At 42.1% G+C, this 24111-nt stretch overlaps 1 protein-coding gene across 3 annotated transcripts in view; it reads right to left on the reverse strand.

The window, feature by feature from the left end:
- Positions 1-24111, reverse strand: part of ANK3 (ankyrin 3) — a 775194-nt gene that overhangs the window by 144712 nt on the left and 606371 nt on the right. For all 3 annotated transcript variants that reach the window (XM_047762801.1, XM_047762799.1, XM_047762798.1), the window contains exons 14-19: positions 22771-22869; positions 18649-18846; positions 16499-16597; positions 16113-16211; positions 9045-9242; positions 2088-2186 (exon numbers count right to left, since the gene is read on the reverse strand). In XM_047762801.1, the coding sequence (XP_047618757.1) occupies positions 2088-2186; positions 9045-9242; positions 16113-16211; positions 16499-16597; positions 18649-18846; positions 22771-22869 (792 nt within the window). The remainder of the gene's footprint in view (positions 1-2087; positions 2187-9044; positions 9243-16112; positions 16212-16498; positions 16598-18648; positions 18847-22770; positions 22870-24111) is intronic.

Genomic DNA, 24111 nt, shown 5'->3' on the forward strand with positions numbered 1-24111 from the left:
ATTTTGTTCTCCTAACAAATTTTCCAGATAGGATGAAAAGATGGAGAAATTGACAGCTTAGACAGACTGGTTCAGTGGCTTCTTGCTGAGGCTAAGAGTGCTCAATGGCCAGAGGTGGACTAGAATTTAGGGAACACTCTACTCTCTAAAAGCATAAAACGAAGGTTGACAACATGTGAAGTCACTAAAACTCAAAAGTCACTTGTGCAAATTGGAAGCGGAAGGGTCATGGCACTATTTCTTCTCCTCTTACCCTGCCCTTGAGAACCGCTGCCTGAATTCCTGACTGAACTAAGAAACACAATCCTGTTACTGCCTTCTAGAACTTTTAATTTATAAAGGGAGAGGTAACCAAAAAAAAAAAATGTTTTTAAGTCTATATGTGTCTATGTGTGTGTAGATGAAATAACATAGGGTCAATATATTTACCATGAAGTTGCAAATTTCTAAGGTAAAGATTTTTGATGAAGGTATACAAGTGACATAAAGAAGATAAGCTAAATCTAGTCTTCCCCCCACCCCTCCACCCCCCTGCCCCAGATTTAAAAACACTGATGCTTTCATGGAAATAACAACACACCCTTCACTTTAGGGTTTCTTTATTAAATACTTAGCTACCTAGGAAGGCATTCAGGTCTAAGGACAATGAGATTTTGCAGAATGAAAAGTCTGGGAGGGAAACTGAGTGGAGAGCTAGGGAATTAGGCCACCAAAGAGGCTGCGGGGCTTCAAGAATACAGGGTGTTTCAGAAATGGAAATGAGGAGTCACAGCTCTATTTAGGGCTATCCCAGCCCAGGGCAATTATACTTGCTTTACTATTTTAACACAGAGTTTAAAAAGCGTGAGGGATCTTGCCTGGTCACATCACATTGGGGCAGCTTCTAGAATACAGCATGGGTGGAGTAGGCATAGCCATAGAGAGTCGGAATATTGTGCAATAGATGTGGTGTACCCAGGGCTGCACCCTGTGTTTATCCTGTAAATCCTGAGTTTGACGTCTGCAATTCCTTTCTACCCAGCGAATTCCCAGCGATCCTTCTATATTATTAATACCTTCACTATCTCTCCATTCACCTCAGAACTGATCTTATACACAAAAATGTGTTCACAATATAACATTTAATAAGTATTCATTTTGTGTCAAAAACATGACACAGAAAGAAAGAAGAGTTATGTTTTGAAGTAGCTAAAACAAGTTGAATATGAAGAGTAACAAATCACGTGTCAAAAGAAAATGTTCGGGGAAAAGCAATGTGAAGTCATCTCTGATGACATAAAAACATCCATTTTTCTTTCTTCCCTTTTTTTCCCCCTTTTTTATGGCTGCAATCGAGGCATATGGAAGTTCCTAGGCCAGGGGCTGAATCCAAGTTGCAGCTGCATCAATACCAGATCCTTTAATCCATTGCGCCAGGCCAGGGATCAAACCTGCACCTCTGCAGTAACCTGCAATCGTATTCCTAACCCGCTGCACCACAACAGGAACTCCAAAAACATCTGTTTTTCTTATCTGAGTTTGAAATTGCAGCATTATGTGAGATTAATCAGAAACTTCTTTTCGAAAAGATAGCTATTTTGGCTGAGGAGATGGGAGCTCGTGATCACACACGCTAAGGAATTTAGCAAATGAGTAATAATTGAAGCAAGCAATTTATCCCTTTTCATTAACTATGTCTGAACAAAGTTAGAGGTCACAAATTACTGAGAAATTTTCCTATATGCATTTTTTTAAAACTCAGTCACAAAAACTAAGAAAGGTACAAGCTTTCACATGCTGCCCTTGAAGGACAGGTGTGTTGTAACAAGGCTCAATAAACTGCGTTAACACAGGAGGTATGGATATGCAGCTGGATAGAGTATCCAGGCCATGGTGTCCCTTGTACAGATATATGTTAGAAATACTCTGTATAAAGGTAAACCAACTTTACTTTATTCAAAGCAAATCAACTACACTTTAATTTTTAAAAGAAGCAGCAGCAGCAAGAAAGGATATGATGGAAGATTTGTTCTTCCCCCTAAAAAACTGTACTTGATCCATACAGGAGTCACAGTGACACTCTGGATGGGCACAACCTTTGTGTATACCTTTGTCTGGGCATCCACATGTGCCCCTTGGTTTACGAGGACTTCAGCCACATTCACTCTGTCTTCTTGAGCAGCCAGATGGAGGGGGGTCAGGCCACTCTGCAAAAGAGCAAAGCAGTCACTTTACAGGAAGGATGGTGTACACACAGGCATGCCTGAGAGACAGCTGATGAATTCTAGGTAAGTAAGCCTAGATTTCTTTTCTTTTTTTTTTAATCTATGGAGTAAGTGTACATACCAGCATGTGACAACACTGTTCATCCAGCCTTATTTCCTGTTTGTTCTTTCCTTTAAGGAATTTTTTTTTTTTTTTTGGTAGCTGTTTTTGTTTGATTTTGTTTGTTTGTTTTGCTACACCTGAGGCATGTCAAAGTTCTCAGACCAGAGATTGAACCCATGCTACAGCAGGGACAATGCTGGATCCTTAAGCTGCTGAGCCACCAGGGAACTCCTCTTTATGGAAGTATTTTATTTTACTTTTTTTTGGCCACACCATGACAATGAAAATTCCGAGACCAGGGAGCAAATCGGAGCCGCAGCTGCAATCTATGCCCCAGCTGTGGCAACACCACATTCTTAACTTGCTGTACCACAGCAAGAATGCCTATGGAAATACTTTAAAGCAAATCCCAGACATTATAACATTTCTCTCTTATGCACTTCAGTGCTTGTTTTTGTATTTTTTTAATTTAATTTTATTTAAAAAAATTTTTTTTTGTCTTTTTGCCATTTCTTGTGCCTTTCCTGCGGCATATGGAGGTTCCCAGGCTAGGAGTCGAATCGGACCTGTAGCCACCAGCCTACGCCAGAGCCATAGCAACTTGGGATGTGAGCCGCGTCTGCAACCTACACCACAGCTCATGGCAATGCCGGATCCTTAACCCACTGAGCAAGGCCAGGGATCAAACCTGCACCTCATGGTTCCTAGTCAGATTCGTTAACCACTGAGCCACGACGGGAATGCCAGTGCTTGTTTTTTTAACAGAGACTTTTTAAAAAAAAATTATGCAAGAGTTTTATCACATGACCAACAATTAAGCTTTAGCAAAAATTATTAAATAAAAATTATCTATAAATTGAATACTGACCTACAGTGATAATATTTTCTCCATTAAATATTAATACCCAAGGCTGATAAATAATTTCTGTATGTCACCTCTGGGTAAGAAAGATGGCCTGTGAAATGTAATATGAAGGCTAGCTCATGAGAATGTCTAAGTCATTTTATGAGACTGGATATTTGAAATTGACTCTCCTACAGAATGGGCAGGCTACAAGGGTGTTCCAATAGCCATGAAAAGATATCACTAAGATTGCACTCTGGTTTAAAAATCCTCTGTAGTTGTATTTTTTCACAAAACATATTTAAGAGAAAGTAAGGTGGTATAAGTGCTTCCAGATTCTTTTCTTTCACCCATCATGATCTGAGACGTTAAGGTCTTTAATCTTGGACGCCTCCTTCCTTCTCCTCTGCTGTGTGTTCAGCCAGGCTATCAACCTGTTCTGTTTGTCAGAGGAAAGGCATGAACCAAAAGCAGCACAAGGAAGGACATAGAACCTTCTATGTGCTGAACACTCTTTATTTAGGGGCTCCTATCTGTCACACAAAAGGTAGGACTCACAAAGAGTCATTCACTCCTGCCTTTTTCTTTTTCGGCCACACCCACAGCACATGGAAGTTCCTGGTCCAGGGATCGAATCCAAGCTGCATCTGCTACCTGCACCACAGCTGTGGGATGCTGGATCCTTAACCCACTGCACCACAGCAGGAACTCTGCTCCTGACTTTTTAATACTGTTTACAGACTTTTGGAAGAAGCCCACCCAAACTGAATCCAGAGGAAGTATGAAACTGAGAACTAAGGCAGTCACTTGACATCCAAGAAAAATAAGATGGGGCCAAAACTAGCACCACCCAAACACTGACAAAATCATGGAACAATGTTCCATGTTCTACTTAAGAGGAAACAAATATTTGCCGCCGTAATATTTTGCAAAATGTCATGATCCGCTATTTAAAGTTTGCAACTTTCTTAAACTTCTGAAGAACTTCACTGAGTGGTTCTCGGCATAGCTGGGGAAAGGTATTCTGGCACGTGCTCTGTTTTCTGTGTCACCCCAGTGGGTCATCCCAGCTATGTTCACGCTGTCCCAGGGTGACCCATCCAACCCTGGGCATGAGCCCCCTCCAGCTTTCCTGGTTTCTCTCTCTTCCCCCTTGTCTCACAAAGGGTCGGTCTCTCTGCTAACTGCATGTGTGTACCTTCTCCAGGCTCATTTATATTAAGAGCGTCATATTCCTGCATCTAAACCCTATTTTCTTGTCTGTCTTCCTCAAACCATTATGAGCTTGTTGAGGCAGCTTACTGCAACTTTCATCTTTGTATACACCAGGGTTTCGTATCTAGTGCTGAATTCATCTACTCATTGATTAAGACAGAGGAAAAAGCAAACAACTTTAGATAAAAGAGGCTAAATTAAATAAAGAACAATTTTTTTTTTTTTTTTGGTTTTTGGCTGTGCCCGTGGAATGCAGAAATTCCTGCACCAGGGATCTAACCCACATCACAGTAGGGATCTGAACCACAGCAGTGACAATGCCAAATCCTTAACCCACTAGGCCACCAGAGAACACCAGAAAAAAATCATTTTTATATTCATAAGTTTATTTAAAAATATTTAAAAGAATAATGTGATGGTTAAAACAACCTTGAGTTCAGAAGTCATCTGTTCATCTTTTCTGGGGTTTTGACCATGGCTCATTCTAAAAATGGCATTTATTTGGAACAGAGACAATACCACCAACACAGAAGAATAACAGTTTGGTTTCACATTCTATTAGCTGTGTAAAGAATATAGCTGCTTGTAGTCTGTAAACTTCATGTGGGAAAGCAGGAATGAAAGGGCAAAATTAAATCAAATCAAACACTAGTACTTCAGCAGTAACTTGGGTTCATGGTCTCTTTTTCTTAAAAATCTGGGAACTGCTGGGGAATAGTAAGCAAAGAAACAAGTGAAAACAATCAAGCGTTGAGTTCCATAGAACTTTTCACAAAAGCTCAATTTTTCTTTTAGTATTTATTTATTTATCTATTTTTGTCTTTTTGCCTTTTCTAGGGCTGTTCCCGCAGCATATGGAGGTTCCCAGGCTAGCAGTCTAATTGGAGCTGTAGCCGCCAGCCTACACCACAGCCACAGCAACGCCAGATCTGAGCCGCATCTGCGACCTACACCACAGCTCACGGCAACGCCGGATCCTTAACCCACTGAGCAAGGCCAGGGATCAAACTCAAAACCTCATGGTTCCTAGTCGGATTTGTTAACCATTGCACCACGACGGGAATTCCTAGTATTTATTTTTCAGTAAGGAAGTCAAGTCTACTGTGAAATGGAGTGATAGGATGGGTAGAGAGAAGGGGGAGGAGGCCCAGTAACTGACATATACATATTTTTTTTATGGTCGTGCCTGTGGCATGTGGAAGTTCCTGGGCCAGGGATTGAACCTGAGCCACAGCAGTGACCTGAGCCATGGCAGTGACAATGCCAGATCCCTAATCCACTGAACCATCAGGGAACTCCCAGTAACTGATGTTTAAAACTCTGACAGAAAAATGGTCAGATTTCCTCATTGAACAATAAAGTTCCCAAGAAATAGCAACAACAACAAAAAAGACAAAAGACAAAAAAAAAAAAAAAAAGGGAGTTCCCGTCGTGGCGCAGTGGTTAACGAATCCGACTAGGAACCATGAGGTTGCGGGTTCGATCCCTGCCCTTGCTCAGTGGGTTGACGATCAGGCGTTGCCGTGAGCTGTGGTGTAGGTTGCAGACGCGGCTCGGATCCCGCGTTGCTGTGGCTCTGGAGTAGGCCGGTGGCTACAGCTCTGATTCAACCTCTAGCCTGGGAACCTCCATATGCCGCGGGAGCGGCCCAAGAAATAACAACAACAAAAAAGACAAAAGACAAAAACAAAACAAAAAACAATAAAGTTCTGCTGATTCTCTATTTTCACATTGGGGCTTATTTAATACTTTTTACAGAAAATGACTGCCAAGAAAAGAAGCAAAGACTTACAAGTGCCTTTATATTAAACCATTTCTAGGTATTGCGAAGTTCTTGAAAGTTCCTTAAGCACAGTGTGCTACGGTGAAACCAGCTGATCTGCTTTTGAAAATGTTCTTGGCAGTATTTCTGCTTATATAGAGTTTATTCAGAAGATGGCTGGACATTTCCAGGTTTCTTTGGTTTATGATGTCTTTTGGTGGTCAGAATTCCCCTCACTCATGTCCAGTCTACCAAAGTCAATACTGAGAAATTCTTTCTAAAGTTTTCTTAGAAAGCCTAAGGATTTTTAAAAAATGATTTTAAGATGTATTCAGGGCTGGATATATATTGCAACCAGTTGACTGAAGGAATTTAAAAGAAATAAAACGTCAGTTACACTGTACACTGGTGTTGAATCTATTGAAAATGTTCACCTGTTAACTAACTGTTCTAGTCTATACTGTCTCTTGAAGACTTAATGAGATATAACATTCTGAACTCCTAAGAAAATATATACTAATGGATGCCAGAATTTGCTTCAATTTGAGAAGGCCAGGTCCTCTATCTCATTAAGATAGGTTGAATTTTGCAGCAAACTATTATAAGGCTGGTTTATATATTAGCATATGAGTGAGCCTTAGAAATACAACTCAAACAAATCCTGATTATAATGACTATGTGAAATTGCTTCGTGATTCCCGTTAATGCTGAGACATACAACCCAAAAGGAAGGTTTAAAAAGAAAGATATGAGAGGAGTTCCCTGGTTAAGGATAGGGCATTGATGCTGGGGCTGGGATTTGATCCCTGGCCCCGGGAACTTCATGTGCCATAGGCATGGCCAAAAAAGAGAAAGATGGGGGAAAAGCGAATCAGTACACCAGAAAAAAAATGAAAACTATATTTGCTCTGAAATGATCACAAAGGATTTTCAAGATACTAAAAGAGAAAAAAGGTTTCCCTGTTTTCTTTTGTCATTTTTAGGGCTGCACATGTAGCATATGGAGGTCCCCAGGCTAGGGGTCTAATCAGAGCTGTAGCCGCCAGCCTATGACACAGCCACAGCAATGCCAGATCCGAGCAGCACCTGTGACCTACACCACAGCTCATGCAACACTGGATGCTTAACCCACTGAGCAAAGCCAGGAATCCAACCTGCAACCTCATGGTTCCTAGTCAGATTTGTTTCAGCTGTGCTGCAACGGGAACTCCCCAGGTTTCCCTGTTTTCTAACATATGTCCTTTGGTTTATAGAATGTGTTAAATTACCACCTTGGGAATTCACATTCGTGCAGTTAGCCTTTTTCCCAAGGTATGCAAAGTCCAAAATTAAGACAACTGTTCTTTTTCTATTTAGAAGAAGGTGCTGAATGTTAACTCAGTCCATCTTCATGATGTTTCGGGAGGTAAATATTGTTGTCTTTGTTTATTAGAGGACAGAACTGAGGTTTAGACAGATCATGTGACTTGTCCAACCAAGTTACATGTCAAACAGTAGGACTCAGGTTTAGGGTTAAGACCCGGGAGATTCAAAGCTTCTGTGATTACCAAACATAGGCCATGTCCATTAAGATATTTAAACGACTTATTATGTGTCGCCATCAAACTATTACCATCTTGAAACTCTCCTCCGACATCTGAGCCATGACTGAAAAATGCCACAACTGTGCCATCACCAGTCCACAGAGGCGAAGCTAAATGTCAGCAGTTTGGATTATTAGGAATTGGGGGGCATTCTTGCGGGCTTCTGTTTTATCTGAATTTTAGGAACATCTGTCTGGCATTTTGGGTAGATCTCAGACTCATGCATTAACAAGTAGGTCAGCAAAACCAAATTCTCTGACATACACAGCAAGAGGCAGTGACCTCATTAACATGCCTCTGGTTAATTATGGGCGGGACTTCTCAGCTTCACCCGGCTTTTCACTAATGATGGGGGTGTCAAATGTGAGGGCAGGGGAGTTTGAAGACTTTTGGGAACAGAGACTTGAAAATTCCTTGGAACTGCCAATTTACATACAAAGACGAGCCTCTCAATCTATTGAATAAAACAGCTACTCTAAATTTCTGTTGTGAAAATGAACTCTTAGAAGGCAGACCTGTTTCCAATTTCTCTTTGCAACTTAGGACTTAAAACCAGGGCAGGCAGAGTAGGTATCCCCAAATGTTTCTGGCAAAAATCAACTTACAACTTATTTGCTACATTCTAGTGAGGTGGCAATGTTGTGCTTTGATTCAATATTATAGCAAAACTAGGTTGTTAGAAATTTTTTTGTGGGAGTTCCCTGGTGGCCTACCAGTTAGGATCCACCATTGTCACTGCTGTGGTGCAGGTTTGATCCCTGGTGCGGGAACTTCTATGTGCCTCAGGTGCAGAAGGAAAAAAAATTTTGCAGATCTCATTTTTACAGCTAGATGTTACTCAACTGTATGCCTTTTCAATTATTGACTTACCATTCTCTTACTGTTTAAAATGAGTTTTTTCAAGTTTTCCCCATGATAAATAACATGCTGGTGAACATCTTCATATAATATTACACTTTACACATTCTACTTGATCTGACTTTTTCATGACTTCTTAGTGACCTTTCTGAAGGTGAGGCTTTGTTGTAGTATATGCTTTTTATTTTTATTTATTTACTTTTTCCTTTTTAGGGCCACGCTGTGGCATATGAAGTTCCTAGTGCTAGGGTTTAAATCAGAGTTGTAGCTGCCAGCCTACACCACAGCCACAGCCACGCCAGATCTGAGCAGCATCTGTGACCTATGCCCAAGCTTGCAGCAGCTCCAGATCCTGAACCCACTGAGTGAGGCCAGGGATGGACCCTCGTCCTTATGGACACTAGTTGGGTTCTTAACCTGCTGAGCCACAACAGGAACTCCCTGTATGCTTTTTAGAGAGACATAAAAAGGTTACCTTATTGCTCAAGTTCACATTAGCGTTTCTGCTGAGGAGCAGCGACACCATGTCCACGTGTCCCTCCTGAGCTGCGAGATGGACAGAAGCAATTCCTTGCCGGGTAACTGCATTTGCATCAGCACCATATTCCAGCAGAGTTGTCGCTATGTCCATCTGGTTCTTTTTGGCAGCGATGTGCAGTGGGGTATAGCCATTCTGTCAACACAAATCACTTGGTCACACGCTTAGGAACAAGATAAAAATGTGTGCAGCCCATTTTAAAAGAGTAGGCTTCCCTTTCTACTGATTTTCTTTGATGATTTAAAAAATCGTGATCAACTCATAAGCAAACACTAATAAACCAAGAAGTGCTATCACTCTAGGACCCTCATGTTTTCCCAGTTCCTAAATAGGGAGACAAGCTGAATTCTGTCTATAGAGTATAGACAGTTTAGTACAAGAGAGTCAGAGTGCCACTGGTTTTACAAAAGGAAGATAGAGCTCCCTTTCACAGGTAGTTATGTTAGTAGGTGCTCAATAATTACTTGCCTTTATTCATTTATTTGGCTGTGCCCCTGGCATGTGGAATTTCCTGGGCTAGGGATTGAACCTGTGCCACAGCAGTGACCACACTGGATCCTTAACCTGCTGAACCACCAGAGAACTCCTACTTGCCTTATTTAAATCAGGAATGAGAAGAAATCCAACTGGGAAACAAACAAATGGGACCACTGTGGCAAGTTCGGAGCCAGTATTTTCCCTTCAAAGTCATTTTACTACTTTTTTTTTTTTTGGCATATGCAGGTTCCCAGGCTAGGGGTCGAATCGGAGCTAAAGCTGCCAGCCTACACCACAGCCACAGCAACATGGGATCCAAGTCCCATCTGTGACCTACATCACAGCTCACAGCAACACCCGATCCCCAACCCACTGAGCGAGGCCAGGGATCGAACCCGCATCCTCATGGATACTAGTCATGTTCATTACTGCTGTGCCACAATGGGAACTCGCCCTTCAAAATCTTTTTAATGACCTACTGCTTACAAGTCAAAAATCTTAATTTTCATGGTAGTCAAGGTCCTGTAATCTACTTCCATTTGCCCCTCTGACTGCCTCTTTTATAAAACTCTAGTTTCCATGTCATGCTTCCATTGGACTGGTCTCCCAAACACACACAAGCTCGTGTGTCTATCTTGCCTTACTCTACAAGGAACTCTTTTCCCCAACCTGCCCTTGGGGCCAGCATCTTTCACTGGAACATTCAGCTCAGGGACACCTCATCGAGTGTTTCACCTTCCTTCTCCCTCCTATACCTGCCCCCCACTAGACTGACTCTCATCAAAGTCCTGGAGAAATTTAGTGGCACACTTCTTCATGTATCTGTCTACTCCTACCAAATAAAAATCTATGGAGGGCAAGTGCCATATTCATCTTCATAGCTCTACTACCTGGCAATGACTGGCAAATCCTTTGCCTTAGGGAACCCTGTACCTGGCTCACAGTCCTTTAAAAGAAATCCGAAGTTACATTTTGACCTGGGCATGAATCTGATGGCATAAAATATGCCAATGAAAAATCAGAATGATTCTTTTGGTAGGATTTTGAGAAATAAAATAGATTAGACTTTATAAAACACAAATAGGATTTATATCAGGGAATATGATCCAAATCTAGACAACGGGTTAGTCACTGTCTTTCCAAGACCTGTGGCTAGGTCAGAAACAACACAGAGGGCACCAGGGCTGCCACTGGACCACCAGTTGGCCAGCCTCCTGTAAGGAACCCTCATATTTCTGTCACTGGTATGCTCTCGTGTGACAACATTTCTTACTTGCCAAACATTCTCTTTCTAATTGATTGTGGAAGATTCAGGCTGTTGGTTATCAATCGATGAATGTGGAAGTGCCACTTCCAGACTCTTCTGAAACCAGCCTCTGACACATGAGATGGACCTGGGTAGCGGATTTTATACCCCTATTTTTAGTTGTGACCTATTACCATCTGGAAGCCCCAGCTGACCTGGGAAGCATTTGGCCCTCTGCTCAGACACACCCTAAAGAGAGGGCCTTCCGCGCCAAACGCAGGGCTTTGGATGGAGCCCAACTCTATGGTGAGTGACGGGAGGGGGTGAGCTGTTTCACCACCATCCCCACCCGAGAATAAAAGGGAAAAGTCACAAAGCAGTGCTAAAATAGGAAGCCTGTGATATCCTAACACCAGCTAATTAGAGTGGTAAAGGCAAGACAGAGTTCAGCTTCTTGCGATGCATCATAGCTCTTTTTGTTATTGCTACCGGCCTAAGCTTCAAGCCACCCACTTCTCAGCCTCTGAAGGCAAGTCAACAGCCTCTGTGACATGATCCTCTCCTTGATTACTTTTAACTCCCCCCCCTCAAAACATAGGTTCTTAAAAAACAGAGAAGCTTTAGCATCTCTGAAATGTGTGTCCAATCCAGATGAGTTACCCGTCATTACTAAAGGATTTATCCTGAGCTCCTTATTTGAATTACAAAAGAAAGTGTAAAGCAAAGGAAAAACAATTCCGGGTATGATTTTAGAATGGAAAGTCAATCTCAGAAAGATTTAGGAAATATTTCAAGTAATACACAAATGGTTTGAGACCTATCACAAGCTTTCCTAAATTTCCTAAGTTCTTTCTCATTTATAGAAAGTTAAAAGATTCTTACTTGCCTTAGAAAGGAGACAGATACATTTATCAGAAGGGAAATAAAATAGTCAGTAATTCAACTGGAGAGTAACAATAATTTTTCCTCTTGATGTAAAGAACGAAGTGCATGCTATGTGTTTTTTTGCACTTCAAGATAAAAACGAGAGCAAATGTAATTTTAAATTATCAAAAGTTACATATTTACACCAAAACTTTACTTATTTTTATTTTTAAAATGTAATTGGAGTATAGTTGACTTACAACGCTGTGTTGGTTTCAGGTGTACAGCAAAGTGAATCAGTTATACAGTTACGCATATACACATATCCATTCCCTTTTGGATTCTTTTCCCATATAGGTCATTACACAGTATTAAGTAGACTTCCCTGTGCTATATAGCAGGTCCTTGTTACTTACCTATTTTATATATAATAGTGTATATATGTTAATCCCAACCTAATTTATCCTTCCCCCCAACATTTGCCCTTTGCTCCCCATAAGTTTGGTTTTGAAAGCTTTGAGTCTGCTTCTGTTTTGTGAATAAGTTCTTTTGCATCATTTTAAAAATTAGATTCCACCTATTAGTGATCTCAAATGATTATTTACACGACACTTTATATTGTTCCCAAGAACTTTCACAATTGCTACCAATCCGTATCAGTAGCTATATTGCATATTTTATGAAAAAGAAATCTGACAAATAATAAGTTAAGGCTCACTATACTTTCCACAATCTGTGCCTAAATTATGTCCGAACTCAAGCCAATTCTCTTTTCGGTATAGTCTCCTGCCTCAGGAAATAGATCTGGCTTCTGTTTTACAGAAGACCATCTAGTCTTTCAGCACCCTCCCCCCGCCCTATTACTTAATGTCACATCATGTTTCTAGGATACGTATGAGTAAGAACCTATGTCAGCAGTTCTGCAACAGAGAGGAAAGGCCAAGAAGACATCATCACATACTCTAAGAACCAAGGATGCGAAGGAGGAGGGTTAACACTGAGGTCATTGCTGTCATAGCAACATGCATGATTAGCTCTACTGAGGTTTTTATGCCTCTTTTCTCACCACTGCCAGAATTTAGACACCCTGTAGCCTCCCTTGAGTAAAGAAGGCTCTTCACCTATACTGTATCCATTCTCCCTCCTTCCTTAATAAAAAGAACCTTTGGCATTGTTCCCATCTGAAAACTACATTTCCTAGCTTCCCTTGCAGAAAGAAGTGGCCAGTGAGGTGTAAGGAGAAATGGTTGGGTGGAGCTTCTGGAAATGCCCTATTGTCTGACTTTCTTTATTGTCTACTGCTTGAAAAGCGGACCTGGCAGCCTGAGCTACATCATCTGGAGCAAAGACCAAAAATCAACCGACCAATCAATCACAGGGACCTTTCATCAGCACTCTGGAAACACTGAACTAGCATCGACAATTGCCTCCCTCCAGGCTGCTTATGACACGAGAAAATGAGAAGCTCATCAGTTTAAACCACTGTAGCTAGGTCTTTTTTTCTAGCAGATGAACCAAACTCTGAGAGAACTGGCTTTGCTCAGGATGAAAGTACAGAGAAAGCTCCTGACTCAGAAAGTGGGCAGTTGGACCTGTGGCAGAGGTGGCATTACAGAGGCTCCTAAGGTGGCAATTGTGCAATGGGAATGAGACTGAATGTCCTATTAGAAAAGCCTGGGTTCAATCAACTGTAAAAGATATGCCTCAGGCTAAAAGGCTGTTAGAAGGAATTAATTAAACAACCTCTTTTCAACTCTTTGTCAAAGACCTTTTGCAGATAGGGAACCACAAAGTCTCATTTGACAAATACAAAGCGGGAAATCTACAAATCTCTCAACTGTTGACCCCCTTAAGAGTTATTTATGGGAGGAAAGGTGCTTTACTCTCGGTGCTTCACATATTATTTATAACTTCCGTCAATTCTAAACTGCTTAGCACTAGTCGTGACAAAATTATTGCTCTCATGTGAGGAATGAATCGTTTACTTATCAATTATTTACCGGTTGTCTACTAGGAAACTGAAGTTATTTATAATAGAAGAAAAGTGACCCTGGCTTAAAAAGATATGAAAATAAATAAAATGGACAACCACTAAATTTCACTGAAAATTTTCGTTATTTAAAAAATGATGTAATGTATACATAAAATAGCCCATTGTCACCATTTTTATCTAGTCAGTGGCGTTAGGTACATTCACAGTGTTCTCCCCTTATTACCACCAGCCTTTCCTAAACTGAAACTCTATCCATTAAACACTAACCCCCATTCCTTTCTCCCCTCAGCCCTGGCAACCAGCATCCTTTCTTTTTTTCTTTTCTTTTCTTTTTTTTTTTTGGCTTTTTAGGGCTGTACCAATAGCGTAAGGAAGTTCCTGGGCTAGGGGTCAAATCAGAGCTGCAGCTGCCACAGCCACAGCAACAAGGGATCTAAGCCACATCTGTGACCTACACCACAGCTCACAGCAATGCTGGATCCTTAACCTACTGAGCAAGGCCAGGGATCGAACCCAAGTCCTCGTGGATACTGGTCGGATTCCTTTCTGCTGTGCCACAATGCGAAATCCCCAGCATGCTACTTCCTGTCTCTACATATTTGAAATCTTACAGTATTTGTCCTTTTGTATGCCTGGCTTATTTCACTTGGCATAGTTTCTTTGAGGTTCATCTATATTGTAGCATGTTTCAGAAAGCCCTTCCTTCTTATGAGTGAACAATACTCCCCTGCATGTATAAACCCAACTTTGTTTATCCCTTCATCCTTCCGTGAACACTTGAGTTGCTTCTATCTTTTGGCTACTGTGAATAAGGCTGCTTTTTTTTTTAAGAAAAAGTTTTTTCAGAAATCAAAGGATGGCTTTATGATAGAACATCAGGGTTAGAAATTATAGGAAAAAGCCGCTCTTAGATGAAAAGCAAGTTTGGGGGCTTGATTTTGAATTGTAGATCTCACTGGGTACAAATCTGAAACGGATAGGGCAGGAAATAATTGAGAAATACAGAAAAAGAGGTTCTGAAGACAAATACCAATCAAAGATTGCTTGCTCTTTAAATGGAGAAAGTACCTAAAAATTTTATCTCTGAAAGTATCCAAAGTCATCTAGAATAGCCCAAGTTCTTTGATTTATGCATATAACAGATTCAATTTAAATACAAAGTTGAAAGGAGAACATTCTAGCTGCCCACAAATGGAAGGGTGAAACAAATATAAAAAGCCAGAGGTAGGTCAACTATACTCCAATAAAATTTATTTAAAAAAAAAAAAAAAAGCCAGAGGGGTACTAAAAGTTCCTTTACCCAACAGTATTTAGGAAAAGAATTGCACAGCATTTAAACTGTGGTCCAGTGTTCTCTGATCACAGCCACCTGCTCAACAACAGTGAGCTTCTTAAACCAACAGTACTGTATTAACTTCTCTTTGAATAAACTCTTGGTGTCTTCTCAAATCAGAACACCAGAGTCATAAGAAAGCCATTCACTCTAAGCACCTCTTTTTTCAGAAATCTCTGTTGTCTACTGGTTAAAAACAACCTAACCATAAGAAGAAAGATTCTCCTATTGTATAGCACAGGGAACTATATTCAATATCCTGTGATAAACTATAAACGAAAAGATTATGAAGAAGAATATATGGAGTTCCTGTCGTGGCGTAGTGGAAACGAATCCGACTAGGAACCATGAGGTTTTGAGTTCGATCCCTGGCCTTGCTCAGTGGGTTAAGGATCCGGTGTTGCTGTGAGCCGTGGTGTAGGTCTAGGTTGCAGATGAGGCTCAGATCTGGTGTTGCTCTGGCTTTGGTGTAGGCTGGCAGCTACAGCTCCAGTTAGATCGCTAGTCTGGGAACCTCCATATGCCACTGGTGTGGCCCTAAAAAGACAAAAAAAAAAAAAGAATATATATGTATAACTTGAGTCACTGTGCTATACAGCAGAAATTAACATAACATTATAAGCCAACTATGGTTCAATAAAATAAAATTTAAAAAATAGAATAAGGATTCTACTTAGCAATAATAATAACACAGAAGCAAACCCTCCCAGCTTATTCTATTAAACACACATAAACCACTTGAAGGCAACATCTTACAGCTAGGAAAATGTAATACATATTTTTACAACTTTGACAAGGGAGAGCTTTCTGACTCTCTCAGGCTGTGCTTATGTTTTTAACCTGGCTAAAGAGTATTTTTACTTTTTCTGCCCCCTGGATTTTCCTCAGGCTACAGGATGTCCTGGATTTTCAGGGATTATCAATGGACAAGAAAGTATTTATTGAGCATCTACCACAGGAATTGACTAAGGAGCTTCTATTTTCATGATTTTTCAGTGGTGTCTAAACCAGGAGGATGCTACAGAAGAATACACATATGGAAACTGATGGATGCTGCCCATCAGTCTTCTCTTGCTGTTGAGTTACAGGTACCTTTGCAGCAGCATGGGGCGAGGCTCCTTGGTCCAGAAGCAGAAGGGCCACTTTCTGATTATCGTAATGTGCAGCTACATGCAGTGGAGTTAGCCCGCTCTGAAAACACGTGCAGAAACAACAACCAGTGTCAAAGCAGTCAAACCAGTGTCAAAGGCCTAGATTTAGGAGATGGGATTAGAGCGGCTACAACATCGAGTGTCATGTACATTCTAGTTTCCACAATACTTGAACCCCAGCTTTCACCTCCTATTTCCGAAAGTGATCTTCATCCTATGAGATTTAAATGTGGTTTAGTTATCATTTAAGTGACTGTTGGCGCATACTAGCAAGTGCTTTTTGTTATCACACGAGTGACCTGGGACATGTTGGCCAAGACCTCGTACCTTCCCAGCAGCATCTGGAGATGCACTTTTCTGCAGCAGGAGATTGGCGACTTCAAGCTTCCCATATTTTGCTGCCACATGAAGGGGAGTAAATCCTTTCTGGAAAAAAAAAAAAAAGAAACATAAGAATAATGAATAACAGAAATGACACAAAGGCACCACTTTCCTGAATCTGATGAATTATTCTAATGGTGAAGAGCAATTAGCCTATATTTAAGGACCATGGTTGGTAGATAAGAGTTGAAGAGTCCCCTTGTCAACAATAACGAGCAGGATAGTTAATCGTTTTCTCTCTGTTGACTGAGCCACAAGAAGACACTAGTCCTGGGACTAACAAAGCATCTGAAAAGGATGAAGTTGGAAAGCTGTATCTGGGGCTTATTCTAGGGCCATTTTAGGATTTTGCGTTATGGGAAGAATAGGTTATACAGGGTCCCAGGCCCCATTTGGATTTGGAGGGCTTGGAAAATTCCAGGGAATGTCTAGACTGCCCATAATCTCACATCACCAGACTGGAGCCTTTCTCTTCCCCTTCCTCTATTTCCACATGTATACACAGGGCTGTGAGTCTATGCTGGTCCTTAGGGCGAGAAGTCAGAGATTTTCACCCATTAGCCAGCATGGGTGAACGTAACAATAACTCATGGTTCAATCTTGCTAATTCAATCATGGCAGAATTGAATCCTGAGAGTTGGGTAGCTGTTCTTCCTTGCTTCCGGCTCCCACAAGGATCTGGGTTTTGACAGTCAGTCAACATGCACTGATAGGGCAGGCCCCAAGAATGACTCAGGACTGGTGGGTCATCAACATATTTGACCTCATAAGCCTAGAGCCAGTCAGAGCCAATGGGCAGCTGGCATGGTGGAGGGGCTGGGGCACCCCAAACCCTATCACCCACTACTCCATTTCGATGTGAAATGACATCTAGAAACTTGCATCTCAACTCTCCTGAAGAGTCTAAGGAAGGACAGGGAGCAAATTTTGAGGTGGTCATCATTTATTCTGATAGTTTTCCAAGTATTTGTAATGACTGTAGTTATCGTTTGCATGGATTACACATTAATGCTTCTTCTCTGCATCCAGAGAGTATCACACCAATTTCTAGTTCTCTAAGACATGCCATGGACCAATTCATCTTGCTATCATACTTGCTAAGTTTACTTAATAGCAAAGAAAAATGAACTCTAAATTTTTTTTTTTTTGGCCTTTTGTCTTTTTAGGGCTGCATGCAGGGCATATGGAGGTTCCCAGGCTAGGGGTTGAATCAGAGCTATAGCTGCCAGCCTTTTCCACAGCAATGCAGGATCTGAGCCTCATTTTCGACCTATATCACAGCTCACAGCAATGCTGGATCCTTAACCTACTGAGCGAGGCCAGGGATGGAACCTGCAACTTCATGGTTACTAGTTGACTCATATTTGCTGCACTACAACAGGAACTCATAAAGTGAGCTGTTTTTTTCTTAATGGCTGCACTTGTGGCCTGTGGCATATGGAAGTTCCTGGGCCAGGGATTGAATCCAGACTGCAGCTGCAACATACATGGCACCTGTGGTGGGCCGGGAATCAAATCTGCATCTCTGCATCGACCTGAACTGCTGCAGTTGGATTCTCAACCCACTGCGCCATGGCGGGAACTCCTAGCTCTAAATTTTGCATTCTGCACTTAAAAAGCAACTGTGTGGTGGGTTATTAATTGAAGTCCTCAGAGTTGAGATTTTAAAAAATCCAGAAATCAGAAAATACAAGAACAACAACAAAACAGCAACAACAATGAACCAAGGAAAAGAAAAATCCACTTCCTGATGTAAAAGCATGACAACAGCATTAACCAACTGGACGTTGATAATATAGTGTGTATACTTGGCCTTAGCAAGAGAAAGTTGTGGCTATGCTTTTAAACCTACCAAATCTATCAAATAACTTGCAAAAAAATATCTGACTCCGGATATCAACAAGGTTTCATTAGAAGATAATGTCCTGAGACAAGGAAGACATAACCCAACAAATGACCTTGCCCCACCCTAGGGACTTGTTGACCATGTTAATCCTGGGATCCAAGGAGAGATGCATTTGTACAGCTTTTGTACCTATTCCCCTGAAAGAAACTGCAAAGAGGACAGAGCAGGATTCTTGGACTGGCTTTCATACCTTTGTTGTGATAGATAGAGATGCGCCATGATCCAAGAGGAATGCGGCTACATCTTCGTGCCCTTCTCGGGCTGAAAGGTGGAGTGGAGTGTACCCCGAAGTCGTGGCTGCATTTGGAGATGCTCCTTGCTGCAACAGCTGTTGTACTATGTCCGCTTTCCCCAACCGAGCAGAGATGTGGAGTGGGGTTTGGTCATCCTAAAGGGCCAGGTAGAAAGAATGCAAGGCTGATGAGCTCAGAAAACAATGTCGTCCTTACGAAAAATTCAGGCAACTTAGCTGCTTGGCGTCACAGGCTACATTGAACTTTGATTCAATATGTAAAAGAACCTGGCATAGGCACACCATGGTATATGGAATGGATGGCCAATGGGGACCTGCTGTATAGTCCAGGGAATTCTCCCTAGTATTCTGTGATAAACTACATAGGAAAAGAATTGGAAAAAGAATGGATGTGTGTATAGGTATAACTGAATCCTTTGTTGTACAGCAGAAATTATAGTATTTTAAATCAACTATACTTCAATAACATTATAAAAAGAGAGGGGGAAACAAAAAGAACCTCATTGGAGTTCCCTGGTGGCCTAGTGGTTAGGATTCCTGCATCATCACTGCTGTGGCTTAGGCTGGGGGCATAGATTTGATCCCTGCCCTGGGAACTTCCACATGACCAAAGATAGATAGATAGATAGATAAATTTAACAAGAACTTCATTAATTTTTTTCTTTAAGTTTCAGAAAGGTGGGGACGGTGAATTCAAGCACTTTAAATACCCTGTGAAATAACCTATTAGCATGAGGATTGTGAATGGCAGTTCTGTCTGTAAATTATCCCCACTACCATCTGCTATGCTTTAATCAACTTTTTAACCTCTTAATGACTCCTTTTTGGGGGAGATAAGGGATTGGATCCTGATAAAATACCTGGGAGGAAGGGATATGTTAGCTCCATCAGTTCTCATGTACTCATGTGGGATGAATTATTTTACTGGTGCTGCCTTCCCACAGTTAAAAGCAGGGGCAGGGGCAGAAGAGGGTGGCTGTAGAAGAGCCTCAGCTAAGAGGGCTGACTGGGGCTGACAGCCAGCCCTCCCCCTGATTGCTGAGCTATCATCCTGGCATGGGCTGCATCCACCTAGAGTGGAGGGCCCCTTATTACTGCTCGCTCAAAGACGCAAGGTGTCGTTACGTCCCGCATTCTTAGGGCCTTATCCCCATGATGGAGGGACAGCTTTCCTTCATTTGCCCAAAGTTGCCCTCTGGAGAGAAACCCTCTACTGGAATGTGAAAAATTTGAGAAATATACTTTAAATAGGGCAAGTTGAGAGAGGAGGCTGGAGCCCAGGCCACTGCTTTGGAAAGGTGAGGAGGATGAGGGTCAAGGTCAAAGCCGGGGGGTCTAAGTAACTAGTAGGAAGTGTGAGAAGTTAGGGGAGGTGCCACAAGGCAAAGGAATATGAAAATAGAAAGAGATGGTTGCGGAGTTCCCGTCGTGGCGCAGTGGTTAACGAATCCGACTAGGAACCATGAGGTTGCGGGTTCGGTCCCTGCCCTTGCTCAGTGGGTTAAGGATCTGGCATTGCCGTGAGCTGTGGTGTAGGTTGCAGACATGGCTCAGATCCCGCATTGCTGTGGCTCTGGCGTAGGCCGGTGGCTGCAGCTCCGATTAGACACCTAGCCTGGGAACCTCCATATGCTGCGGGAGCGGCCCAAGAAATAGCAACAACAAAAACAACAACAACAACAACAACAACAACAACAAAGAAAGAGATGGTTGCCACAGAATAATCTCCTACAACTCAGCTATTGCCAATACCGCTGTTAAACACTAACCCAGTGGGTACACGCCCCAGGTGCTGTTCTAGGTGCTCCACCCACATTAATTCCTTAATCATCGCAACCATCTTATCAATGACAGCTGTCATTCTCAATTCCTATATGAGGAAGCTAAAAAAGGAAATGCAGCAGAGATGTTAATTAACTTGCCCAAAGTTATACAGTCAGAAAGGTGTGGACAAAGATTCAAACCCAGGCAGTCCGCTGTGGAAGATGGGCTAACAATGGTAGAGACTGTCTCGTTAATGACAAAATTATAAAGCCTATGGTCAATTTCAGCTCATGGGCAAAACTGTTTCCCAGAGGCAATGCTTCATATGTAACTAACCACATTCATATAAATGTGAGGTTTCTTGTCATGGGAGAGTACAGCCTCTCTTAACTGATTAGTGGATTAACCCACATCCTTTAGATCAGGGATCAGAACAGTAAAATCCAGGGAAGCAAAAATCCAGCTGCTACATGGTTTTATTCTTTTTTTCTTTCTTTTCTTTTTTTTGTCTCTTTGCCTTTTCTAGGGCCTCTCCCACGGCACATGGAAGTTCCTAAGCTAGGGGTCTAATTGGAGCCGTAGCCACCAGCCTACGCCAGAGCCACAGCAATGTGGGATCTGAGCTGCGTCTGCGACCTACACCACAGCTCACGGCAATGCCGGATCCTTAACCCACTGAGCAAGGCCAGGGATCAATCTAACCTGCAACCTCATGGTTCCTAGGTGGATTCGTTAACCACTGAGCCACAACGGGAACTCCAGCTGCTACATGTTTTTATAAATAAAGTTTTATTGGAACACAGTCATGTCCATTTGCTGATGTATTAAATGATGTACTGTCTGTCACTGTTTTCAGTCTATAATGACAAAGGTGAGCAGCTGTGACAGGGACTGTGCATCTTGAGAAGTCTGAAATACTTAGATCAGGCCCTCTACAGATAAGGGACCTTTGTTTGCAGGCCCTCTGTAAAATCTACCAACTGGCCACCACAAACACTGGACAGCCAAGGTTTATGGTCTGTGCCTAGAAGGTCACCATCTTTATACCCACCTGCGGATTTTATGCTTACGAAGATCTAGATGTGTCTGTTTCCACATTACTATGTTCATACTAGTTACTTTGCTGGTTTGTACTATATTTACACTAATTAATTATACAATTACATAATACATTAACAGGTAAAAATATGAGTATGAAAGGCTTTATTTTTCCCTAAGAAGACCAAGTTAAAAGCCTTGGAGAGACTAGATAGAAGTTGATAAAAACCAATTATGGTCAAATTAGAAATGGGTAGGAGAGGTGAATACATTGAGGGGGGGATTATAAAAGCCTAGAAATCTTCTGTACTCAAAGTGCTTCACAAATGCCTCTATTTTATCTCCTTTTAGCTCTAAACTGGAAACTGCAGAGTGTGTAAATAAATGGCAAATAAATGTACATTTCTATATTGAAGGGCTAACATTAACTGGTGGAGGTACTTACATATCTATTCATGATTCCTGACCTAAACTGCCACCTTGACAACAAGACCAACTACTTGTCAAGAGAGTGACAGATGAGCAAGTTTCTTCTGGAGGGTAAACACCAGGCAGAGAATGTCGCATTCATACTCAGCCCTGATGTTCTTCTATATTCCATGTTCTGTGAACACCTCTGACCAAGTCTTGGGGTTTATGGTTTCGCAGCTTATGGGGAAAAGTTAAACCTTCTTTTTTTTTCTTTTCTTTTTCTTTTTTTTTGGGGGGGGGGTTGTTTTATTTTTTGGCCACACCCAAAGCATGGGGAAGTTCCCGGACCAGGGGTCAAACCTGCACCATAGCAGTGATCTGAGCCACTCAAGTGACAATGCCAGATTCTTGACCCACTGCACCACCAGAGGACTCCCCTTTTTCCTCCTGGGGCTGTGACAGCTGAAATCTAAGTCAACCAAAAGAACTCAATTATGCTTCCAAATTGTGCTTGTTCTGGAAGCTTTGTGATGAGCCCTCTCCACAGAGTGCAGACAACTTTGGGCCAAGTCTAGGTTGGGTTCCTCAGCTGTTAGGGGCCAGCAGTGTGCCAAGTACACGAAGTTCTCTCTGGCACAAAGTTCTTGTTCCACTAAACTGTGTTGAGGAATTGAGCAGATACATGTGCAAGGAGTGGAGGTTTTCAGAGCTACTTGGGTGGAGATTTTTGTCACTGGTGGGGGTTCACTGCTTTAAAGACTCTCCCTGGGAGAGAACATGCCTAGGGTTAAAGGTTTTATGAACATCATTTTCTCTCTTGGAAACGCTTTCACGCATGGCACATACCTTAGCTTTAGCTTCCACCTGAGCTCCGTCTTGCACCAGATACCGCACGACTTCGGCTTGGCCGGACCGAGCCGCCATGTGCAGCGCTGTCTCTCCTCTCTGGGGAACAGGAGCCACAGTAAGTTAATGGCAACTCTGAGGAAGAGTGGTATATATGTATATATACATGTTTTGGCCATGCCACAGCATGTATAAGCTCCTGGGCCAGGGATCAACCTCAGCCACAGCTATAACCAGAACCAAAGCAGTGACAACATAGAGTCCTTAGCCCTCTGAGCCACCAGGGAACTCTGAAGCATGGCATGTTTTATTTGCCTGAAGTTTATGATGTAGGGAGTTCCCACTCTCACTGGGTTAAGGAGCCTATGATGTCTCCATTAGAATGTGGGTTCAATCCCTGGCCTAGCTCAGTGGGTTAAGGATCTGGCATTGCCACAAAGCATGATGTAGGTCACAAATGCAGCTCAGATCCCAGTGTTGCTGTGGCTGTGGTGTAGATCAGCAGCTGCAGCTCTGTTTCGACCCCTAGCCTGGGAATTTCCATATGCCGCAGGTGTAGCCATAAAAAGGAAAAAAAGTTTATGATGTAGGATTTTTTTAAAAAAATAAAAAGTAGTCCCAAGCACCTCTTTATTGAAAATTGGAAAGATAGCATGTGAAATACACATGCATTTCCCAGGAACCTGGTCCACGACAGAAAACTTCAGCATAAGCTCAGGGAACCTGTTTAATCAGCTACAATGTGGCCTCATAGGGGGTTGAAAGGCAAATGCTGCTGGGCCAAAGCAGGAAAGCAGATGAGTGAAGAGGGCAGGTGGGGAGGCCTTGTGGAAAGAGGCCAGCCCCTGTCCTGCCCAAGGAGGCTCGGCCCCCTGGCATGGGCAGGTTGTGGTAGGAACTCTGTGGGATGCCAGCCATATCCTGCCACACCTTCCAACTTCGAAATAGCGGCAGTCTGGATATCTATCTGTGTACACTTCTTGAATGTTGGTCAAAAAAAAAAAAATCAGAATTGAAAACCAAACAAAACCAAAAATGCTATGCGGGCAACACAAACACACCCAAGGACCAGATTCTGCTTGCCTGCCTTTGGTTTGCTTTATCCTTGCCTGCCTTGGTTTGCTTTATCCTTGGTTTATTCCCTGCTTTATCTCATCAGGTCATCATCCTGGCCTTGGGACATTACCCCAATGGTGATTTTCTCTGCCAGTGGTTTCCCTACCGCCACACCTGCCCCTTTTCACCAAATAGACTTTAATTCAGATGATTTCTTCAGTTATTTAATAATAATAATAAAAACAAAAGCAACATAGAAAACCGGGATAGAGCGAAATGTACAAA

The sequence above is a fragment of the Phacochoerus africanus genome, chromosome 15 (genome assembly GCF_016906955.1).
Source record: "Phacochoerus africanus isolate WHEZ1 chromosome 15, ROS_Pafr_v1, whole genome shotgun sequence".
In the NCBI taxonomy this organism is placed as follows: Eukaryota; Metazoa; Chordata; class Mammalia; order Artiodactyla; family Suidae; genus Phacochoerus; species Phacochoerus africanus.